This window comes from Carettochelys insculpta, chromosome 27 (genome assembly GCF_033958435.1).
Source record: "Carettochelys insculpta isolate YL-2023 chromosome 27, ASM3395843v1, whole genome shotgun sequence".
Taxonomy (NCBI): Eukaryota; Metazoa; Chordata; order Testudines; family Carettochelyidae; genus Carettochelys; species Carettochelys insculpta.
In genome coordinates, this window is record NC_134163.1 from 2,383,442 (window position 1) to 2,408,140 (window position 24,699).

Here is a 24,699-nt window from a genome sequence, read left to right on the forward strand (position 1 = left end):
GGGGTTCTGGGGTCCCCCAAGCTCTGCACCCTGTCCGCAGGCAGGAGAGTCTCTCACTCAGCAGGAAAACAGCAGGTTTATTAGCCGACAGGACACAGCATCATACAGAGGAGTCAGTACAGCAGGCAGAGACAGACAGTCCAATCCATGTTGGGGAGAGGAGGCCCCGAGGGGCCCCCAGAGCTGGGGCCTTGCCCCCTCCTTTGTCTCTCTCTCTCTCCCAGCCCAGACTAACTACTTCCCAACTCCCAGTTCCAATTCAAACCCCTCAGGCTCCACCTCCTCCTTTGTCTGCAGCCCAGAGGTGTTACCTGGTCATCAAGGTTACCCTCAGCAGGAGCCCCACACCCTCTGTGAGCCATACACACACACAGGTATCCTCCACTCCATCACACCTGGAGGCTGCAAGCAGCCACCAGGTGCGGAGGAGGTCCTGGTGGAAGGCTGGCAGCTCCGAAAGGTCTCGCGGATGGCCTCTCAAAGGCAGATAAAGGAGCTGCCGGTCATATCACAGCCCTCAGAAGCGACAGAGGAAAGCGTGCGCCAGCGTGCTCCACGCCGGACTACCTGCACTATTGCTTTTGAGGAGTCCCTGCAGGGCCCAGAGGCAGAAGACATGGACTCGAGTGCAGAGGCAGGTCAGGCCCTGTCCTCCTTCCTCCGGGGCAGAGATGGAGAACCCCTGCAGGGACCCAGTGCAGTCCTGGCCAGAAGAACTCCAGAATTACCTTCCGGAGGGCGGCCAGGAAACCCGGGGGTGGGACAAGGGTGCTGAGTTGGTGCCAGAGCATGGACAGGACTAACTGATAAAGCACCCATGCCCTACCCCGTAGGGAGAGGCACTGGAGCAGCCCCGCCCACCCCTGCAACTGCTCAGCCACCCTGCCCTCTAAACCCTGCCAGTTTTCTGGCGGAGAGGATGCGTGGCAGATAGCAAGACGCCCAGATAGGACAGTGGACCCGCGCTCCATCGAATGGCCTGAAGCACGGGCGGGAGGCGGCCCGCCTGCCATGCAGCCCCAACCACCAGGCCAGAGCTCTTGACCCAGTTGACCCGGGCAGAGGAGGCCGCCGAGTAGATGGCTTGGCAGGCCTCCAACCACACCAGGTCTCCCGGGTCCTGGGCCACCAGGAGCACGTCATCGGTGTACGCCGACAAGACCAGCCGCAGCTCTGGCTCACAGAGCACCAACCCCGTCAACCTTCGCCAAATGAGACAGAGGAAGGGCTCAATGGCCAGAGCGTAGAGCTGGCCTGACAGCGGGCAGCCCTGACGCACCCCTCGCCTGAAGCTGACTGGAGCGGTCAGGGTCCAGTTGAGCTTGACCAGACACTCTGAGGCTGTGTACAGCACCTGGAGAAACCCGATGAAATGGGGTCCGAAGCCGAAGGCCCGCAGAGTGCCCAGGAGATACCCGTGGTCCACCCTGTCAAACACCCTCTCCTGGTCCAAGGACAGGAGGGCAAACGACAGAGAATTCCTACACCGGAGGTCCAAGAGGTCCCAGACCAGATAGAGGTTATCGAAGATGGTACGGCCCGGGACGGTGTAGGTCTGGTCAGGGTGGACCACATCCTGCAGCACGGACCCCAAGCGACGGGAGATGGCTTTGGCGATTATCTTGTAGTCTGTGCCGAGGAGCGAGATGGGACGCCAGTTCTGAAGGTTGCAGGGGTCCCCCTTTTTGGGCAGCAGGGTGAGGACCCCGCTCTGCAAGGACTCGGCCCAGACGCTGAGCAGGTCTGGGCCGAGGACGTCCCAAAATGCGGTAGAACTCCACGGTCAGCCCGTCCATGCCTGGGGATTTGTTGGTGGGCATGAGACGGAGGGCTTCCGAGAGCTCGGCCAGAGTGAGAGGAAGCTCCAGCTGCTCCCGGTCGCCCGTGCTGACTGAAGGGAGTTGGTCCCAAAGCACTCTGCAGGTGTCGGCGTCGGTCAGATCCAGGGAGAAAAGGGTGGCGTAGAAGGCGCGAGCCCTCTCGCGCATCTCTGCCGGATCCGTAAGAGGGGTGCCCTCCTCCGCGAGGAGGCAGAGGATATATTTCTTGGCACCCCTCTTTTTCTCCAGGGTGTAGAAGAAGCGGGAGCCACGGTCCATCTCCCGAAGGAGCTGGATCCACGACCTCGCAAAGGCCCCCCGCGCCCGAAGGGCATCGAGGGCCCTGAGCTCGTCCCGCTTCTCCCGGTACGTGCCGCAGAGGGATGCATCCCCGGGGCTGGTGGCCAGGCGCCTCTCCAGCTCAAGAACCTCCTGCTCCAGCTGTCCTATCAACGCATCCCGCCGCAGGCTGGCCCCCCGGGTATAGTCGTGGCAGAAAAGCCGCGAACGCACCTTTCCCAGATCCCACCACCGCCGCACCGAGGAAAAGGTGTGCCGTTGCCCGTGCCAGGCCAGCCAGAACTCCCGGAAGGACGCCACGAAGCCCACATCCTCCAGCAGGCTGTTTTTAAAATGCCAATAGGCCAAACCCCGCTTCCCCGGAGAGAGGGAAGCCTTCACAGCCACCAGGTGGTGGTCCGAGAAGGGGGCCGGCCGCACACTGGAGGAGTGGGCCCGAGAGACATGGTGTCGGGAAATGTAGATGCGGTCCAACCAGGAGTGTACGGATTTATGGCCCACCACTCGGACGTAGGTGAAGACAGTGTCTTTGTCCGGGTGGTGGCTGCGCCAGACATCCACCAGGGAGAGATGATTGATGAGCTCCCTGAGGATGTCTGCAGCGGCCTGGCACTGCTCCGTCCCCGTACGGTCCCGCTCCTCGAGGGTGCAATTAAGATCCCCGCCGAGGACCAGGCATTCACGAGGATTGATGGAGTCGAGGAAGGCCGCTGCCTGCTGGAAGAAGGATGTTCTCTCCGGGCCGGATGTTGGGACATAAACATTGACGAGGTGGAGGGGCAGCCCCTCCACCTGCACCCGGAGATACAGAAGGTGGCCTGGCATGACCTTGACTCTCCCCAGCACCTCGGGCTGCAGGTCTGGGGAGAACAGGGTCACTACCCGGGCCCGATGGGCCGAGAGGTGACTAAGGTGGACCCCGTCTCCCCACTCCAGCCGCCAGCTGTCCTCGGTGACTGGAGTAGTGTGGGTCTCCTGCAAGAAGGTGACCGAGTACCCCCCCTCCCAGAGGAAGGAGAGCACTCGGTACCTGCGGAGACCCAACCCGCAGCCCCTGGCATTTAATGTGGCACGGACGAGCGGCGCCATTTGGAGGGCTGGGGAGGATCCTCGCCGGAGGGAGCGCTGACAGCCCCCGTGGGGCCACGCAGCAAGCCGTGACTGACGCCGAAGGTAATTAAGGCGTCACGGAAGCTACAGGCCCACTGGTAGGCCACGGCGTCCCTCCTCCCGGTCCCCTTGCCCTCTTTTAGAAGGACCCTCACGGACTCTAGGATGGCGTGGAAGTCATCCCAGCACTGGAGGGCGAGAGCGACCTTGTTCTTGGACTCGCGTACATCATCCAAGAACTGGCGTATCTCGCCCGCCAGCGCATGGGGTGCTGGGATTTCGCGGGGCCGGGGGCCCCTCAGCCCCGTTTTCTTATGGGCCCCTCAGCCAGAAAAAAGGTCGAAGCGGGGAGTGGGGTCTAGGTTCCGGAGGGATGGGGGCGGCAGAGGGAGAGCAGCCCTGGAGGTGCTGGGAGAGGGCAGTGCAGCAGAGGCCTCCTGGGTGATCGCAGCCTCGGGGGCAGATATGGGTGGACAAGTGTTGAGGGGAGGGGTGAAAAGGGGAAGGGTGAAGGTGGGAAGGATGGGGGGGGGAAGGGGAGGGGAAGGGGAGGGAGGAGGTGAAAGGGGAGCAGGGGGAGGAGGGAGGGGCAGGAGTGGTGGAAGAGGGTGAAGGGGAGGGCCTGGAGGGGGGAGGGTTGCATGTTTTAGGATGGGACATTGGTTGGAGAGGGGAGCAGGGGTGGGGGTGGAGGGGGGGCCAGGGTGGGAATAGGGGCTGGGATGGGGGCGGAGGGGATCTCGCGAGGGGGAACTTCCACAGGCGGTGGAAGGGGAGTTGGAGTTAGGGGCAAGGTGCCCACGTACTCGGCGGCGGGCACCGACGGGGTGGCAGGAATGGTGGTAGGGTCTTCAGGTCCGAGAGGGGAGGGAGAGCATAATGAGAGCACCAGTTCTCCCGGGGCGTCCGGGGGCTGGCCAACCCCCGCCAGGAGGTCATCCCCGATTGAGGGCGGGGCCGCACTCCATGACGTCCCGGAGCAGGGAAGGAGTGCAGTTAAAGGGGTGCTAATGGACGGGGAAAGGGGGAGTGAGGGGGGTGGGGAGTAGAGGGATGGCCCACAGGCCTCCAATAGAAGGCTGTCCGTGTCCAGGGCCGCCGGGGTGAGACCCAGGGGCCTCAACCTCCTGCGAGAGGAGGGCGAGGCCGAGGCTCACCTCCTCTGGACGCTCCGCAGGGGCAAGCTGGGCAGCAGCCGGAGGGGTGTCGGAGGAGGGTGAGGGGGCGACGGAGGCGATCTCTGGTTTTTGAGGCTCTGGCTCCGGGGCAGAAAGGGTGGTGTCCTTTATGGCCACCGCAGCGACTCCAGCCACCCCAGCAGACGGTCAGTGGCCGGGGGTTCGGTGGGCGGGCTGGGGCTGGCGGCTCTTTTTGGTGCTTTGCGGGCCACGCCCGCCCCCTCCTCTGACGGGGTGGGGTGCCGGGCGTGCGCACTTCCTTTCTTCTTTTTTCCCCCTACCAGCACCCAGTCCTCCGAGGAGGGGGGCTGGGCGGCAGAGGAGAAAGGGCCAGGGGACTAAGGCAGCAAGGAGGGAGGGAGGAAAGGAGAGGCCGGGACAGCAGGGGGAGGGGACGGCCCACCCTGGGGTGGGCCCTGCCCAGGTCCTGCTGCCATCCCTGCCTCCCTCTCCTCCGTGGGCCCGGCTCTTGTGCCCACTCGGGGCGCCAGCGCCCACTTCTTCCTGCCCGGGACCATTCGGCCGGGCGCCCTCCGATGCCCGAGCGGCGATGGATCTGTCCGGGACAAGAGGAGGAGGGGCGGTCCCAGGGCCTGTCGTGGTCAGGGCCCCGCCGGTCTTGTGGCTGGCGCCCCCCAGGTTGGAGGAGGTCCCGGGCTCCTCTTTGCACCAGGCCAGGGGGCAATCCCTCCGGACGTGCCCCGCCACCCGGCACACGAAACACCAGGCCCGGGTGTAAAAGACCTGGTACTGGGCCCCTTGATAGGGCACCAGTATAGCCCCCTCCTGGGCTACCCCACCCTGTGATGCCACTGGCGACAGTTGTACCCGAGCCTGCCGGGGGGAAGAAAGCACATGCTGAAGGGTGGGGTCCTTGCAGCCTAGGGGGAGGGGGCTCAGGAACAACAGAGGCCGGCCCAGGGCAGCGAGGAAAGGCAGACGGGCGGAGTTGGGGAGGAAGGGTGGGATGGAGGAGAACACCACTCGCACACCCAGGTCTTCCAGCGGCTCCAGGGGCACGTGGATGCCCCCTACCACCAAGCCCCTCTCCAGCGCCTCCTGGGCGGCGGCCTCCGATGCCAGGAAGAAGACGATCTTCCCAAACATCCGGGAGGCCGCCACCACGGCCGCGGACCCCACCACCCGTGCCAACGCCCGCACGTAGGTTTCCACGTGGGGCGAGGCAGCCACCAGGAGGCAGTGGACTCCGTGCCTCCTGGTGAGCGCGGGGAAGGGGCCGCGACCGTCGGGGATGGTAGTCCTGGCGGAGGCGGAGGGAGCAGGGCACGAGGCAGCAGCCGCCACCTGGGCGTACGACCTGGGGGCCGAAGAATCGGAGCCCCCAGGTGCGGTGGTGGGAACAGAGGGGCAGGGAGAAGGGGGAGCTGTGCCAGATGTTGCAGCAGCTGGGGTAAGAGCCCCCGCCACGGGAGGTTTGGCCTTTCGGGAGGGGCTCCTGCCTTTCTTTTTCCCCTGGCCCTTCCTGCCCTTTTGGGGGGTTGGGTTCGGGGTGGGGTCACCGGAGGACGCCGCGGCGGGGGTGGTAGGAGCCCCAGAGCGTACACCCGCGCCCTCGGCCGAAGAGATGGCAAGGACCCCGGCGGCCCTGGACGAGGAGGCCGCCATTTCAGAGGTGGAAGGGGTGCCAGTGGAGGGAAGAGGGAGGGGGGCATCGCCAGATAGTCCCCTGGTGGTTGCAGAGGCCATGGTGAGGGGTGCAAGGGCGAGGGAATTTATTGGGGTGGGGCACTTTAAGAAAGAGCAGAGGAGGGGAGGACGTGGCTACCCCTCCCCCACCAGCCAAGCTGAGGACCCGGCCAGGAGGGGGTGGGGCAGGAGGAGAGAGGGAGGAAAAGGAGGTGCAAGGGGGCCACAACTCCGAGCACAGGGTGGGAAGCGGCTCCTGCTACTGCACGGGGCTGTGTGTGTGGGGGGGATTCAATATTTGTAAGTGTGGGGAGGTGAGTGAGTGGAAGGGGAGGGGCTCAGGCACCTACCAGAAGAGGGGGGGAGCGTGGGCACAAGGAAGGGGGGGCAAGGTGGAAGGGTGGCAAAGCCAACCAAAGGAGAGGGGGGTTGGGGGAAGAGTGTGCCCACGGGTGCCTGAGGGTGGGCCCAGAGCAGCCACTGCAGAGCCCACAGGAGCGGGAAGGAGGAAGGGGCAGATGATTCAGGTGGGGCTCAGATGGGGAGGGCCCCGTCGGCAGCTGGGCGTGGAGGGGGCGGGGCAGGGCGGTGAAGGAGGCGGTGGCTGCAGGGGTGGGGCAGGGACCACACCCTAACACCCCACCCCCAACTATGCAGCCACCCCCCACCCAAACTCACCACCCCCAGCCACTCCGCAGCAAGCTGTGGGGGAAGCCCAGCCGCCGCCCCAGAAAGCCCCTTACCTCCTCCGGAGCAGTGAGGATGCAGCGGCCAGAGGATGGAAAGGTGGGCCCAAGTAGAGGGCCACCAGAGTCCCCCCCAGAAGATGGAAGGGGGGTTCCCCCTCCCCGCCAAGAGGCAGGGCAGTAGGAGTCCCCCCTCACACCACCCACCCAGCAGGTCCAGAAGAAAGTAGCTGGGAGGGGTGGGGTGGGGGGAGAAGAAAGCAGCCCGCCTAAGGCAGGGAAGAGAAGCTGGCCCAGAAGGGGGCCTGAAGCAGCCAAAGGCTGCCCACCTCCCAACCGCGCGGCTCCCTAAATGGGATCCCCGCGGCAGCCCTGCAGCCTAGAGGACAGAGCGTTTCTGTTCCCTGTCTAGGCCCAGACCTTCATTGGTCAGATAGGTCCTGTGCTGCCTATAAAAGGCTCCCCATCTGGTAGCGGGGGGAAGGTTTTGGGACGTGCACCAGAGGAGCACAGTGAAAAGGTACCACGGGGAAGTGGTGGGCGAAGTGGCCCAGGATGATGCTACTACTTTGGGGCAGGGGTAAAGGTCCTGCCAGTTGCTTCTTGTTCTCATAGAGACCCTGGGCCGCAGTCCAGTGTAGAGGGTGGGTCTGGACTCCCCCCACCCTTCCCCTGAGGGATCACTTTACTGGAGCAAGCGCGAGCCTTCAAGGGGACTGGTATTATTCTCCCTGTACTGGTCCTGCCTATGATGAGGATGGCTCGCTCAGCGGAGACCCCTGCCTTTGGAAGGGCCTGGGCAAAAGGGGGGCCTCCGTGAGTCTCTGAGGCAGCACAGATCTGCCAGGAAGCGCAGGGACCCACAGAGGCTGACAAGGGACTTTGTCACAGAAGGAAGATCAGTGTCGATGGTTTTGAGCTAGAAAATGTAGAGAAGTTCACATATCTGGGGAGCAACATAACGTATGATCTAGAATGTAAGAAGGAAATAGCAATTAGAATAGAGAAAGCAAGAGGGACTTCGAAGGCGATGGATAAGATCTGGAGAAGCAAAGCAATTAGCTTTGGAACAAAGCTGAACGTCTTAAAAACGTGTGTATTCAGCAGCATATGTTGTACGGATGTGAGACATGGGTGATAACGAAAGATTCAAAAAGAAGAATATTGGTGTTTGAAAGGAGGTGTTATAGAAAGATTCTGAGAATAGGATGGATGCAGAAGGTCACAAATGAGGAATTATATAGGAAGATACAGCTGAAAGAGAACCTGCTGCAGAAGGTTATTAAAACGGAAGCTACAACTACTTGGGCATATTTGCAGGATGAATGGCAAACGAAAAATCAAGACCCTGGTATTCAGCATAATGGACAGTTTGGATAGGAGAGGCAGACCCCACAGAGAATGGATAGATGATATAGTAGATTGGTACCAAGCTAGTCTACAGAAACTAAGCCACTCCGCACTGGACAGGGAAAGATGGAAGGAAATAGTGAGAGAGGCATCAGACACCAAGAGACGCTGAGCCCACAGTTATTGATGATGATGATGAAGCTTTCGTAGGCATCCCAATTTCTTCACAGGCATCTCATGCATCTGATGAAGTGGGTCTTTGCCCACATAAGCCTGTGCTACGATAAATCTGTTAGTCTATAAATTACCACAGGACTTCTTGTTGTTTTTGCAGATACAGACTAGCACGGTTCCTCTCTGACACCATCATGATTGTTGGTCACTTCTTTTGAAAAAGGACTGGACAACAAGAATATGCAAAGTGAGAACAGTAAATAATAAACACACAGGAAGTTTATAAAGGGAACTGGACTTTATGCCCTCTTGAGGTTACATCCAGTTATCTGAAAGGGATCAAAACCCTTTGAGCCAGACCCTAAATGGCAGAGTCAGGGGGAAACAGGCAGGTTATCCTATTGTTGCAGGGGTTCTTTATCCTTCCATTGAAGTAGCTAAGGACAGGACACAAATCAAGTGATTTCTGTGCTGCTTAGCTGGCAGTAATACATTCTCTGATAAGTACAGCTAGTCACCATTCTTCTCGGAAAAAGAGTTCCTTGGAAAATTTGTCTTTTAATTGAAACATCTGCAAAAATAATTGACTTTTTGGGAAATTTTCCTTTGCCACATTGCTTGGTGACATCTAAAATCAAAATGGCTTATGGTTAAAAGCAAAAATGTTCTTTTTCCCCGAACCCAAGTTCCCTTTTTTTTGTATGTGAAAAAGTCGTTAATCAATAATAATATTATTATGTATATAATTTAAATTAGAATGATAAAAATATCTGGCTGTCTCACACAATTTTTTTTTAAATTGCTTCTTCTTCAAACTGCAAAATGGAAACAACTTCAAAGTTTGATTTTTGTTTTGGTGAAAACTGTCATTTTTTAAAACCAGCTGTGCCAGTAAATCCACATTGGAGAGTCCCGAGCATTGGAACATAAAAGATGATCATGGCTGTGTGTGAATGCAGATGGGCAAAGCAGTTTTGAAAGGTTCTCTGACTACAACTGCATCTGCTTTCCCAGCTCATGTTCTCCACTCACCTCTGGCTTGGAGATTTAAACCCTCCAGCCAACACAATCTCTTTGGCAGGCACATCGGAAGGTCTGGAGGGAAGGTGCTGCCTTCTTCTCTGGAGGTGTTCCCCAGAGACAGAGCAATAGTGAGTACAATTCATGCTTCCTGGTTGCTGCTGTACATGACTTGACATAGTGGGTGCCCCTTTAGAACTGGAGTGTAGGGCGGGGAGTGAGAGACTCCAGCCTTGCCAAGAAATACCTCCAGCTTTCAATATCTGGGGGCTCAACATGAAAGCAGCTTTGGGTGGAGTGAGGGGAATGCAGGTAAGCTAGACCCAACTAAGTAGTAACCAGCAGGTGAGGCACCCACCTAGAGCTTCGTTCCATTGTATTGCTTCAGTTTTCTTTTCCCCGTCACTTTGTCTTAGTTCAGGTGAAGAAATCCCTGAATTTTCTCTACAGCCCTCTAGCCAACAGCTGACAGAGGTTTATTTTGCTGGGAGAAACTTACTCTACTCCTCAAAAGTTTTGTTTTATTCCTAGAGTTGCATTCCCACCCACCCTGAGGAACTGCGTTAGTTTGAGGTGGAGAGGTCATAAAACATAAAGGAAGGAAGTTTCCCACAGGTTGGTTTCTCTATTATTGTGGTGCAGTAGGTTAGGTGAGGTCTTGTTTAACATTACATTCCTATTTTCTCTCCCTTTGAATTTCTGCCAGGGGATGCAAATAAATCAAATTCAGGTTGTGGTTACACTAGTATGAACCTGGAGAAATTGCACTAACTGGATTTCCTCTGGATTTTATTGATGTAAGTGGCAGCAGAATCTGAATCTCTAATTTCAAGAAACACCATCAAGATATGAATTGTCCTTTCCCTTTGTTCTTTAACCATTACAATTGAAAAGGCTAAAGGAAGAAAGAAATCAAATGTATTTTTCATCCTTTAAGTGCTTTAAATCTTCCAAACACCTATGTCAATGTGAGATGTTATCATTCCCCATTTTAGACTGTGTAAAATGAAACTAAGGGACTTAGTTTTTGTTGTGTATTTAGTCAGTTTTGGACTTGGAGTCTTATGCCCTAATGTAAATCGACTGGATTTATGTTACCACCAGTGGTCACTGTAGGACCATGGAAAATTGCAGAGAGTCATAGAATCATAGAACAATAGAGCTGGAAGAGACCTAAAAAGCCATGAAGTCTAGCCCCTGCTCTAAGCAGGACAAAACCCATCCGTGGAGTCTCGGAGGACCACGTCGTGACTTTTCCAAATGTTTGTTCTGTTAGCTAATTACTGTAAAGCACTTTGGCTAAAAGCGCTGTATTGAAAAAATCTTGTCCGGAGTAGTGATTTCCATTCAGATTTAGGAATAATTTGGGGAGAACTGTCTCTCACCCTCCGCAGCTGCTTCTGAGCTGGGACTGGGAAAGAGAGGGGAATCTCACCACCCCAGCAACCATGGAGCTGGGAAAGAGGGGGGATATCTTCCTCTCTCCCCTGCAGTGGCAGCCCTGAGCTGGGGCAGGGCAGCGGGGGCTGGGGGGCACCCGCCCCAGCGGCTACAGCCCTGGAGCTGGGGAAATTTGCCTCTTTCTCTGGTGGCCACAGCCCTGTATGTCCCAAATTCCCCCACCCCCTCTCCTCGCCCCACTGCCCACTCTCACCTATTGCCCCCAAGGCCTCCTCCTCACCTTACACGTGCATCTCCTCCAGGCACCTAATAAGGGGAGCCATGACACTAGAAAAACTTCCTCACTGCCAGGGTGGTTAAATACTGGAATTAATTGCCCAGGGAAGTTGCGGAATCTCCATCACTGGAGCTATTTAAGAGCAGATCAGACAGACCAGGGCTAATCTAGAAGAGGGCAGGGGACTGGACTCGAAGACCTCTCAAAGTTCCTTCCAGTTCTAGGATTCTGTGCCTGGTGAGAGACAATCAGGAGAGATGCTGGCAGCTGCTTCTGTGCTTATATGTGGGGAGTTCCTAGAGCGACAGGCAGCTCCTGAGCTGCAGGGGAAAAGGAAGATACATTTTGCAATTTGCTGAATATCAAGAAGAGAAGGAACTTAGATCAGGTCTCCATAAAAGGTCAGGTTGACCCAACTATGTCTCTCAGGTGTGTGAAGAACTCACGCCCCTGAGCTGTAACTGAAGTGACCTAATCCCTGGCATAGACAGTGCTAGGATGAGGGAAACGTTTTCTTATCGCCCTCACTCCTGCCCCTTCTCTTGCTGCCACAGCAGCAGTTCTAGTGAAGCCACAGCCTGGCTCTGCAAACTGAGTGCTGTTCTCAGCTCCTCTGGCTCCTCTGATCTCCGGAGCTCCCCACTCCCCGCCTCCCCCTCCCTTTCTTAAATGGGCATCTCACATAATGCAAAGCCAAACACAGAATCCCTGCTCAGCCCATGGGACCCAGAGTCAGGGTGCAGCCCACCCCAGCTCTGCTGAACATCAGTCACAGCTCCAAAGGGTCCCAAAGCCTGAAGGACACCTGAAAATTTCACGCAGGAGTAATCTGGCCTCTGGGACGCTTAACCTCGGGCGGGGGGGTGTACACTGGCTGCCAGATTTAGGGTCAGGAAAGAGTTTCTCCACAGCCTTGGTGTTCTCTCATTTTGCTTTAGGCTGAGGGGTGCCTGGCTCGCAAGATCAATTTCCCATAACTGCAAGTGGGGAGCAGGGGGTGGTAGTGCCTTGTGGGAAAGTGGTTCAGCCTTTCCTGTCTTGTCCGCTGTAACTAGATATGGGCTTGTGCCACAATGGCTGAGTCCAGACTTCAAACACCATCCCCCAAGCAGGGGGACTTTGGGTCCAAGTCTTTGGTTTGCACCATGATAAGGACCATGTTCATTTGCAGCATTTGGATCTGGGCCTGAATGAAAAGAGGAGGAGGGCAAAGGAGTGGATCCAGGCTTATCTCTGGTTGTAACCTGGGCCACACCCTTGTTTTACAAGGCAAGTGGCAGCTAAGGGTTTGGATGTTCGCATTTTGCTCAAACTGGCTGGTGCAGCTCTGTTCACGTGCCCATGCTGTGGGAGGGCAGGCAGAGCAGGTTTTGCCTCCTCCCCGGGGGTGTGCAGTGCACTCTTGCTCTCCAGCAGCAACCTGACCCATTTCTCTCCCTTGGCAAAGGGAGCCCCAAAATGCCCAGCATATTCGCCTACCTCACCTCCGAAGTCGACTGGTGCGAAGGGAACTTTGAGCACTCTGAGGTCATCGCCGAGTACTACAACACAGTGAGTGAGAGAGCAGGTGGGTGGGGAGAACTCACTGTTGGGCAGGGTCCATGAAACTCACACACATCCCTGGGCTCGGGGCAAATGCTGCCGGCTGTGTATATTTCAGGGAAGAGGGAACAAGCCAGTGGCTATGGGGTAAGTAAGGCAGGGCTGAGAAGGAGGCTTGTGCTGTGGCTGTCTCCAGGCACCCATCTGCTTTATCAGGGCTTTGGGGAAGTGGGGTTGGAAAGAAAGGATCCTCAACTCCAGGTAAATCCTGGGCTATTTATTGCTGATGAAAGTGAGGTGCCACCAGCATCAGCTGGAGCTGGGGAATGGGCAGGGTTCCCACTCAATGAGCTCTGCAAAAATCCACTGTCCAGTCCTGTGGGCATTCTGCCACTTGCTGTATACGCCACAGCCAAATGCATGCAGCACAGAGAAAAAAAGCACGTGTGGCTGAACTGCTGCAAGCCAGCTGCTGAACCTAAGGTCCAGGCAGAGAACGTTAATGCACAAACAACCCGTCTCCACACCACACTTCTGAGCACAGGCATCACCAGATGATGGAGTATGAGGGGCCCATCTAACACCCAGTCCTCGCTCTGAGAGTGATCCTCCTAACCCCTGACCTCCATCCCCTATAGTCTTGGGCTGGCTTAACACCCGAAGTACAGGGATTTGTAGCCTTCCCCAAGCTCATCTTCTAATTCTGGCTGTTCCCATCACCCACAGAGCAATTCTTCCTTGTGTGATGCCAATTCTCTTCATATGCTTCTGCAGCTGCCCTGCTGCTAAGCCACTGCTGCCGCTCCACTGCAGATATCACTGAGCCATTCGGTTGGCACGGGGTCCTCTAAGCCCAGGTACATCTCCACTGCAGCTGGGCATGAGCCACGTGCGCAGACTGACCTGCACTAGCTCTGCTCCAGTGAGTACACTCAGAACAGCAGCAGGGGCACTGCAGCACGGACAGGGGCTCAGGTTAGCGACTTGTCTGAGCCCCTGCATTGGTGGGCATGCAGAGCCACTGCCCGTCCCACAACCTCCACTGTGCTAGCATTAGCCACTCCCAGGAGCCTGTCTCTCCAGGCTGGGGGTAGACTGCCAGCTACAGACCAGACATTAGCTCGAAGTCCCCAGGACAGATTCCACCTTTGTGCAAGTGAACACATATCCTACAGATTTCAAGGAGGTGTTGCACCTTCTTACCCCAGAGCTGAGCTGGGTTCAGATAGTCATTTGCAAAGTGACTAGCCACACTGGGTGCCTGAACTTGAGAGGGGCCTGCTCTGTGGTAGCACGGCACAATCTGCCCTTTGAAAACCCATCTCCTGGCAGGCATCTCCAACCGGGCCTCCAAAAAAATCCTGAGTTACACTAATACAACTTAGATGGGGCTCCTATAAGCTGGGTGCAAAACTGGCTGGATAACTGTACTCAGAGAGTAGTTATTAATGGTTCTCAATCCTGCTGGAAAGGTATAACAAATGGGGTTCCGCAGGGGTCTGTATTGGGACCAGTTCTGTTCAATATCTTCATCAATGATTTTGATATTGGCATAGAAAGTACGCTTATTAAGTTTGCAGATGATATCAAGCTAGGAGGCGTTGCAACTGCTTTGGAGGATAGGGTCAAAATTCAAAATGATCTGGACAAATTGGAGAAATGGTCTGAAGTAAACAGGATGAAGTTTAATAAAGACAAATGGAAAGTGCTCGACTTACGAAGGAACAATCAGTTATGAGTCAACAGTGTGATGCTGTTGCAAAAAAAGCAAACACGATTCTGGGATGTATTAACAGGTGTGTTGTGTTTTTTGTCATCACTGGATTGATGGACTACCATTACTTACTGTGAATAAAACACGAGAAGTCATTCTTCTGCTGTACTCTGCACTGGTTAGGCTTCAGCTGGAGCATTGTGTCCAGTTCTGGGCACCGCGTTTCAAGAAAGATGTGGAGAAATTAGAGAGGGTCCAGAAAAGAGCAACAAGAATTATCAAAGGTCTAGAGAACATGACCTATGAAGAAAGGCTGAAAGAATTGGGCTTGTTTAGTTTTGAAAAAAGAAGATTAAGGGAGGACATGATAGCGGTTTTCAGGTATCTAAAAGGGTGTCATAAGGAGGAGGGAGAAAACTTGTTCTTCTTGGCCTCTGAGGATAGAACAAGAAGCAATGGGCTTAAACTGCAGCAAGGGAGGTTTAGGTTGGACATTAGGAAAAAGTTCCTAACTGTCAGGGTGGTCAAACACTAGAATAAGTTGCCTGGGGAAGTTGTGGAATCTCCATCTCTGGAGATATTTAAGAACAGGTTAGATAAATGTCTATCAGGGATGGTCTAGACTGTACTTGGTCCTGCAATGAGGGCAGGGGGCTGGACTTGATGACCTCTCAAGGTCCCTTCCAGTCCTAGTATTCTATGATTCTATGAAGAGTCTCTGCTCCACATTTTTATCACCCAAATAAGTTCAAAGGTAGGATGCCAAGCGTGCTCATGGGACAAGGAGCCACATCCCATTTTCAAAAGAGACTTGGACCCCTCTTCAGGCCAGAGTGTTAAAGCTTTGTAGGCACCAGAAGATGCTGAGAAGCACCTGATGCAGGGGTCTACAACACAAATAGCAAGGAGAGCCACTTTTTCAACTTCAGTTACAATATCAACACTACAAGAGCCACAATGCACGTGAATACGAGACAGTCCTGAATGATTAACATCAAACTGTGCTCCTTGTAACCCCTATTTTAATAACAGTGCACGCACACATGCACGCGCACGTGTGCACGCACACACACACTGATTTGTATCAGTTAAATAGTTTAAATTACTTTCATCCTGGGTTGGAGAGCAAATGAGGACAAGGAAAACGCTGCGCCTGGGGATAGGCTCTTAAGCAGGAAGGAGCAATGTTTGCATCAACCACACACCCCATTCCCCGGCTGTACCCCCTCAGCCCCCAAACACGTCCCCCCCTATCCTCAAGCTGCACCCCCATCCCCAGGCTTAACCCCTAAAGGGCAGGATCCCTCCTGCCACCCTGCCAACTGTTAAACCACTTTAATGTAGTTCTGCTGTTTCAGTGGTGGCAGGGCAGGGAGCCACAGCGTCCGGAGCTGCAAATCATAGAATCCCAGGGCTGGAAGGGACCTCGGGAGGTCATCGAGTCCAGCCCCTGCCCAAAGCAGGATCCACCCCAACTAAGTCATCCCAGCCAGATGACTCCTAAAAGAGCCGCACACAGCCCCAAAGCTGCAGGTGGCCAACCCTGACCAAGGACGTTCTTCAATCCCATAGCGTGGTGGCAAGTCCCAGGGCCTGAGGCGCATGCTGAAGGACTGTCTTGACAGGGAGCAGATATAAGAACCTTCATTAGCGCTCTCCTGAACCATGCACTTACAGTCAGGTGTCAGAGCCCAATCCTGCAAGGTGCTGAGCACCCACAGCTACTCCAGAAAAATCAGCAGGAGTTGAGTACTCAGTACCCTTCAGATCAAGCTCTCAGCGCCAGGAAAATCAGGGCCATCCTCCTCCTCTTTGCATACACCTGTGACTGCCATACTTCCACCTTGAAGGCCACCCCACCCTGAGCCAGCCCCTCCCCCATGGTACTGTTCTGTGGAGGTTGGGGCTATGCTCATGCTTTCAGGTTGAGCAAGGGCAAACAGACCCACACCCACACAATGCAGCACAGCCTCTAGTAACCAGATACAGCATTCAACAGACTATTGTACGTTATCCAGCTGGCAAACATTGGACTGAGTCGCTGGTGATAATAGTGGCTGCTAGGCTACCAGGAGCAAACACGGCTTTGACCCATTGTTGTAGGGTGTGGCTGGGCTGCATGAGGCCAGGGTGGCTAAAGATCAGAAGAGCATTTCAGAAGAAATCATGACTCTAGGGTGGGGCTGGTGACAGCGTACAGGGCCATTCACCTACCCATCCACATGACCAAAATCACAGCCACCTAAGGGTAGTGGAAAGGTCCCTGGGACAGGAATTGGTGATCCCAGCCCAGCTCTCCTGTGGCAAGATTCTCTGCAAAGTAAGGAGGCTGCAGGATCCTGCAGGTTTCTAGGTTGACCCCCCCCGGGACAGCAGGCAGTAGTAATCCAACCCTGAGGCAATCACTGCCTGGATCACAGGGGCAGACGAAACAGACAATCGTTTTCCCGGGCCAAAGGTCATCAAACCCCTTCCTAGGAGCTCTGCTATGTGCTGCTTACAACAGTGGCAACAAGTCCGAGAGAGAGCGGCAACCAGGAAGGACGGGCGCGCCTGCTGCAGTGCGTAAGGGTGACTCACCGCCCAGGCCTGTCTCCCTCTTCCCCATCGCTCAGGGAGACGTTATCAACAGGCTTCCCCCGAGGTTAACCTCACACCCCTCAGGGCCGAGGCCAGCTTAGTAACTCAGCCACGTGACAATACCCATGAAGGCCCCAGATGAAGTCACGCACCTGCACACAAGTGTTCCTCCTCAGCTCTGACATCTACCACGCTCAGAGCTTTTCTTCTGCGCTGGTCCCCCCCTCTGGAAGTGACCCTTCTCCTAGCCAGCTCCGGCCCTCTCTCCGGTCAGCAGGCAACCCCACCTTCCACCGTACAAGGGCCAGCGCCTGTCCCTTCCTTTCGCTTGATGAGGCCCGGGTGCTTTCCCTGGGCAGAAGATACACTCGTGGCAGACAGGTCCCGCAATGGTTATTCGCCAGGCTGGGCAGGAATGGAGTCCCTAGCTGCTGTTTGCCAGAAGCCGATAATGGGTGACAGGGAAGGGATCACTTGTTGATTCACTTCTCTGCGGCACCCGGCATTGGCCATTGTTGGCAGGCAGGACACTGGGTTAGATGGACCCTTTGGCCTGACCCAGTCTGGCCGCTCTTATGCACCTAGTCCCGACCGGACAGGAAGGGCTGGATTAGCACTTTACAACGTACGCTGACGATGCGGCCCCCAAGAGCGGAGCAGGACCAGATCGTAACTCAGATTAATCCTGCTCCCTGCTCACTCAGCGGGGGGAAGTTAGAGGGATGGAACTATGAATATTGGGGCCACTGAGACTAGAGGTTCAGTAGAAAACTCTACTTCAAGCTGGGCCTTAAAAACCTCTAGGGATGGAGATTCCACCACCTCTCTAGGTCAGAGATTTCTATTCTTCACCACCATCCTAGTGACATAGTTTTCCTAATATCCAACCTAGACCTCCCCCACCACAACTTGAAACCTTTGCTCCTTGTTCTGTCATCTGTTACCACTGAGAATAGCCTGGCTCCATCCTCTTTGGAGCCCCCCTTCAGGTAGTTAAAGGCTGCTACCAAATACCCCCCTCACTCTTCTCTTCTGCAGACTAAATAAGCCCAAATTCCTCAGAAGTCATGTGCTCCATTCCCCTAATCATTTTCGTCACCCTCTGCTGGACTCTCTCTAATGTGTCCACAGCCTTTCTGTAATGGGGCCCACAAAACTAGATACAATACTCCAGATGTGACCTCATCAGTGCCTCACTAGTGTCAAACACAGGGGACTAATCACTTCCCTTGATCTGCTGGCAATGCTCCTACCAATGCAGCCAGATATTCCATTAGTCTTCTTGGCAGCAAGGGTACACTGCTGATTTATATCCAGCTTCTACTATAATCCTCAGGTCCTTTTCTGCAGAACTGTCGCTCAGCCAATCAGTCCCCAGCCTGTAACAATGCTTGGGATTCTTCTCTCCTAATTGCAGGACTTGGCATTTGTTCCTGTCAAACCTCATCAGATTTATTTTGGCCCTAACCTCCAATTTGTCTTGGTCACTGGGTCAATTTTTCTGGACCGTATCCATAAAACAGCCACGGTGTCCATCTAGCCCAGCACCCTGTCTTCTGACAGCAGCCAACTGCATGTGCCCCAGAGGGAGTGAAGGGAACAGGTAATCATTGAGGGCTCCCTCCCCTGTCACGCACTGCCAGCCTCTGAGAAACAGGCCAGGGACTCCATTCAATGAACCAAACCTTGAATTTATCTAGCTCTTTTTTGAACTCCAGCAAAGTCCTGGGCTTCACAACCTGCTCTGGTGAGGAGTTCCACACATTGTCTGAGAGCTGTGTGAAGGAAAACTTCCTTTGGTTTGTTTTAAAGCTGCTGCCCATTAAAGAGCTCAAGTTGCTTCTCCTCAGGACAGGACAGAGATTTGAATGAGGGTCTCCGCCAAGCCCCCAGATGGGGCCCAAACCACCAGCCTATATAGGACCCTTTTTGCCCCACCTTCCAGCATGTCTACCTACACCCACCCTTCAGCTTAGTACCATCCACAAATTTGCTCAGGGTGAAAACCAACTCACCTTCCAGATCGATCATGAAGATGTTGAACAAAACCAGCCCCAGGACCAATCTTTGGAGAGCTCGCTTGATACTGGCTGCCAACCAGACCCTGAACTGCTGATCTAGCCAGCTTTCTCTCCATCTCATGGTCCATTCATCCAAGACACACCTCTAACTTGCCAGCAAGTCAGGCCTGCCAATGAGGGGCGGGGTGAGGGCAGATGATAATTGACCCTGTGATGCAGAAGGGCCTGGAGCTCCAGGCCCTTTAAATCACTGCCAGAGAGCTGCATGGTGGAGGGGCACTGCAGTCCAGGCAGTGCAGAGAGCTGCCTACTCCAGCCCTGCCCTCTCTGCCATAGCCCCCATCCCTTCTGGGGCACAAAGCAGGGCCCCCCACACCACCTCGCCCAGGGTCCCAACAAAGCTAGCAGCCCCACTGACTCTGGGACACCATGTCAAAAGCTTTGCTGAGGTCAACATTTATCGTGTCCACCACTCTCTCCATGCCCTCAGAGTCTGTTATCTCAGCATCAGAGGCTGCCAGGTTGCTCAGCCATGACCTACTTTTGGTAATTCTATGGTGAAACTACCCTGTCTATAGCTCCCCAGATTCTCCAGCTTAGATGGGCACAGAATTCACCTTTTTCCAACCATCCAGGACCTCCCCCGATCACCGTGAGTTTTCAATGATAATGGCCAGCAGCTCTGCAATCACATCAGCCAACTCCCTCAGGACCCTTGGATGCATTAGATCCAGCCCCATGGCCTTGTGCATGTCCAGCTTTTCTAAATGGTGCTTAACCTGTTTTTTTGCTGCTTATGCCTGGCCACCTCCTCCCCACACACAACAGACTGGAAGCTGACTGTGTCTGGGGCCTTGTTCGTTGTTGCCATTCATTTCTTTAGAACTGGAGTGGGGCTTGCTGCAATCAGACCCTAGGCACAGGCAGGCAATGATTATTCTAGTTACACTAGCTGTCAGTTATTCTTTGAGAAAGATGCTAGACTGAGGCAGATGCAATTATAACATTTACATAGCTACAGCTACTGCCCTAACTCCGTCTCTAGTCTCTGCTTTGCAAATGCATCTGTGGAACTAGTGTTGCTAACTAGTCCCCCATTGGTATCATAGTCAGATACAAAGGCAGGGAGGGATAGCTCAGTGGTTTGAGCATTGGCCTGTTAACTCCAGGGTGGTGAGCTCACCCCTTGAGGGGGCTAGGTAGGGGGCTAGGAAAATAGACTACCTTTTTTTTTTTTTTTTAAAGAAGGGGGATGGTGTTTGGTCCTGCCTAGAGAGCAGGGGACTGGACTTGATGACCTCCCAATGTCCCTTCCCATTCTATGAGATGTGTATTATTAAAACAAGCCCAAGACCAGAAGGGCCTGAAACCACAGTTAAAATTGTACCCAACAAATACAGTTCTCTCAGGACCCGTTTTTGATTCCTAATCTCATTTTACATTATTTCTGTGATTTGTAGGAAGTTAAGACAGTAAGCATGTGGCAGATGCAGGAACAGATGAATCCAGGTCTCCGGTCTCCCAAGTCTGGGCTCAGACCACATTATGACACATTATTAATCATCATCATCATCATCATCATCATCATCAATACCTGTGGGCTCAGCACCCGTTGGCGTCTGATGCCTCTCTCACTATTTCCTTCCATCTTTCCCTGTCCAGTGCAGTGTGTCTTAGTTTCTGTAGACTTAATACTCAATCATAACTGGTCAGTTATCATGCTAATTACAGTATAAGCCCATAGCCATAAATCAATATTTCCAAGACTGCTGGATAGCTGTAAACTTACACACAGAGAGAAAAGTAAATAAGTGGGAATTAGATACTGCTGTATACATGATGAAAACCAAGCAATCATTTAGAATCAGTCACTCTTGTATCCACTTGTGTTTAGACCCTGCTCCTGCTCTTCCCAAAGCCAGGGAAAGACTTGCAATCGATTTCAGTGGGAGCAAGGCTAGGCCAAAACTGTGGGAACCTGAGGGTAAGGAATTTGGGCCAGATCTTTAAAGGGATTCAGGCACCTACTCGGCAAATAGGCCCCTAGTGACAGAACTCCCCTGGCTGGCTGTACAGTGCTTAGAGTCTGATTGAGCAAAGTAATTAATGCCAGTTGTTCCAGCAAGAGTCCCCCCAGGCGTGTCTAAGAGGGAGTTCCAGCCATGGGCGGAGAAGAGGCCTTAGGATGGTTACACAGCCAGGCTGCTGCATTATCTTTCCAAAGGAATCTTGGCCCAGCTGAGGGAGGAGAAGAGAAACCTGTTTTGCTTTTCATGCGTGAAAGTGAACTGATTTGGATCAAACTTTCGATTGGCTTGGTTTGATTTAAATGGCTCCAAGGCTCAGACCCAGCATGGAAAATTTCAACCCAAAAAGCAACTTTCTTGTGAATTTCTTTGCAGCTAGCGAGAGGGACTAGAGCTGAAGCTGGAATTCAGGCTGAGCTAGACAGCATATGCCTCTCACACCGGCTGTTATACCCAGTGCTCTAACCAACTGGCGCTGCAGTTGTCTACTGCCAAATTGCTGTGGCAGATACACCTATGACCAGGATATGCTGGTCTAAGGCCTGGCTAGTCTCTGGTCTCAGTTACCCTGGGGCTTCTCCACGTGCAAGTGGCAGCAACTACATTAGAGAACTGGACTGTTGGTCAGGTCATTGTGAGGACTGCACAGGTGTGACCGATAGCAGCATAGTGTGTCTACACTAGTCAGCTTCCTCCAGGTGAGCCTCTGCCCCTCAGTGGAATTCTCATCTACCTCCACAGTCGTGCTGCACTCTGGGGAGTGCTCTGCTGGTCAGTAGCATGGTTGGGGGTCATCTCACGGGCCTGGGAAGCAAGAAATGTGACCTTTGGCAAGGTGCTTCCCCTTCTGACTCATGTCCACCTAGGTTGGGGCCAAGCCAAGAGGTGTCTGTGACGTTCCCAGCACAAGGGGGCCCTGATCTCATTGAAGTCTCTAGCGGCAACTGTGTTTTATTAGTAATCCCACAGCCCTTGGTAGCAGCAGCTTGTAGGAAATCTCACAAACCCTTCTAGGATGTCAAGAGGACTGTGAGCGTCTAAGTGCCATCACTCCCTGGGAAAGGCCAGGGCCTCTGACGGCAGGGAGGGGCAAGGGGGACATTTCAAAGGGGCCCAGAGCTCTAGCTACTCCCATTGCTACTTCAGCAGTGGCAGCAGCCTGAGACCCAGGCCCCTTTGGACTACTGCAGCAGGGCCGCTCTGCATGGCTGGAGTCGGGGGCAGGGGGCAAGCGCTGTGATGTGGGTGGTGCTAAGGCTAACTGTCCAGGGAGTTGGTTGATGTGATTGCAGAGCTGCTGGCCATTATCTTTGAAAACTCACGGTGATCGGGGGAGGTCCTGGATGGTTGAAAAAAGGTGAATTCAGTGCCCATCTAAGCTGGAGAATCTGGGGAGCTATAGACAGGGTAGTTTCACCATAGAATTACCAAAAGTAGGTCATGGCTGAGCAACCTGGCAGCGTTTGATGCTGAGATAGCGGACTCTAGGGGCATGGAGAGAGTGGTAGACATGATAAACTTTGACTTTAGCAAAGTCCCAGAGTCAGTGGGGCTGCCAGCTTTGCTGGGACCCTGGGCAAGGTGGGGTGGTGGGCCCTGCTTTGTGCCCCGGAAGGGATGGGAGCTAAGGTATTAAGGGCTGTATCAACACCAGGATCAACACCAACTAAATCATCCCAGCCAGGACCTTGTTGAGCCGGAATTTAAAAACCTCTGCAGATGGAGAATCCACCACCTCTCTAGGCAACACATTCCAGTGCTTCACCACCCTCCTGATGAACTAGTTTTTTCTAATATCCAACCTCCGCTCCTTCTGTCAGACCTTTGCTCCTTGTTGTGCCATCTGTCACCACTGAGAACAGCTTCTCTCCATCCTCTTTAGAGGCCCCCTTTAGGAAGTTGAAGGCTGCTATTAAATCACCCCTCAATCTTCCCTTCTGTAAACTAAATAAGCCCAAATCCCTCAGACTTTCCTCATAGGTCACATGCTCCAGCCCCTTAATCATTTTAGTTGCTGTCCGCTGAACCTGCTTCAGCAAATCCACATCCTTTTTATGCTGGGGGGGCCCAAAATTGGACACAATATTCCAGATGTGGCCTCACCAGTGCCGAATAGAGGGTAACAATCACTTGTCTAGATCTGCTCACAATGCTCCTGCTAATGCACCCTGATATGTCGTTAGCCTTCTTGGCTACAAGGGCACATTGTTTATTCATATCCAGCCTTTCATCCACCATAATCCCTAGGTCCCTTTCTGCTGTACTGCTGCTTAACCAGTCAGTACCCAGCCTATAACAATGACTTGGATTCTTCTGTCCCAAGTGCAGGACTCTACACTTCTCCTCGTTGAACTGCATCAGATTTCTTTTGGTCCAATCCTCCAATTTATCCAGGTCGCTCTGGATCCTATCTCTACCCCTAGCTTAATGTCATCTGCAAACTTGCTGACGGTGCAATCCAGTCCCTCATGAAGGTCATTAATAAAGATATTGAACAACACTGGCCCCAGAACTGAGCCTTGGGGCACTCGGCTTGAAATCAACCACCATCCAGATATTGAGCAATTGACGTTAGGAATCTGAATACACATAAACCTGTCAATGAGCATTTCAATAGAGTGGACCATACTATTAAAGACCTGAGAATATGCATTTTACAACACAGAGACTTTAACACCAGATTAACAAAGGGAAACATGAACTGCAGTTTATGCTCAAATTTGATACTTTGACTCTTGGTCTTAAGAGAGAGAGCAATTACCTTACAAATTACAAAGACAGCTTCCCCATCTTTGAAATTCGCAGTGATCTCAGGCAAGATGCTTACAGTTAGTCATTTTCTCTCCCTGCCTCGCCCTCCTAAGCCCCACCTTCTCTCCTATTGTCTGATTAGTCAGTTTCTATTTCAATGGTTTTTGTATCTCTGTGTTATATAATCATCATGCCAATTCACTCACAGCAACATTTCCAGTACCGCCCTATCTCCAGATCTGAGGAAGTAGGTCTGGCCCACGCAGGCTCATCACCTAAACATCCACCATTCCGAAGGACCTGTTGAGTGCGTGGTGGAGCAAACAGGGCTCCTTCCAACACCTTTGCTCTCTGCCATCCTTTCTGTGCACACCCGCTCTTCATTTGCCCTTTGTTTGTTCTCCAGGAGCCTCTTCTAATGGTTTTACAGCTTGTGGGTTATTTTTCCATCTTTGGGATGCTTTCTCTGCCTTTGCTGAACAGTTTGCCTCTGATCTCACTTGTGGGACTAGTACTTCCTCGTGTCAGTTGTGTCACAAGTAACCCGAGGACATGAATGGTAAGGTTTCTTCCAGTCTAGCTTTGGCTAATAGCCTAGGCCAGGCTGGGAAGGGAGCAGAAAAGGGTGCCTAATGGTTTTAAGTAAGAACAAGAGGCAGATATCCTTGGCCTGAAAATGACTGTAAATAAAGTCTCTTGTTTCACAAAGATTCATGATTAATCCACAGATATTAAGGGAGAGAGTCAACATTTGCATCACAAGTTTGCTAGCTTGTGCAGCATACCGCTACCAACCTCATTGCAGCCTCTAGCCATGTCACCCTGAGCTCAAGACTCTTTGGGTTGCATAAGATCAGCAAAGATAGATCCTGCAGTCAGACTCAGGGGGATCATGAGATGAATCAGAATCCACTCAGACATAAGGGTCCACCTCTGCTGAACTGACTGCAGGGGCAGGGCCCAAGTTAGTATCTAGACGGGAGACAAAAGAACCATCACCTAGGCGAGGCAGGTAGTCACCTTGGTAGTTCATCATCTGGCTCCCTTTCCTCTGGCTCAGCACTTAACAGGTACATCCCGAGGATACTACCTTTTGGAGGA

At 53.6% G+C, this 24,699-nt stretch overlaps 1 protein-coding gene across 1 annotated transcript in view; it reads left to right on the plus strand.

Annotated features, from left to right (window-relative positions):
• The first annotated feature begins 12,421 nt into the window (after positions 1–12,421).
• The window catches only part of ACER1 (alkaline ceramidase 1), a 36,872-nt gene continuing 24,594 nt past the window's right edge, over positions 12,422–24,699 (plus strand). Inside the window, exon 1 of the mRNA XM_074978580.1 lies at positions 12,422–12,514. Coding sequence (XP_074834681.1) covers positions 12,422–12,514 — 93 coding nt within the window. The remainder of the gene's footprint in view (positions 12,515–24,699) is intronic.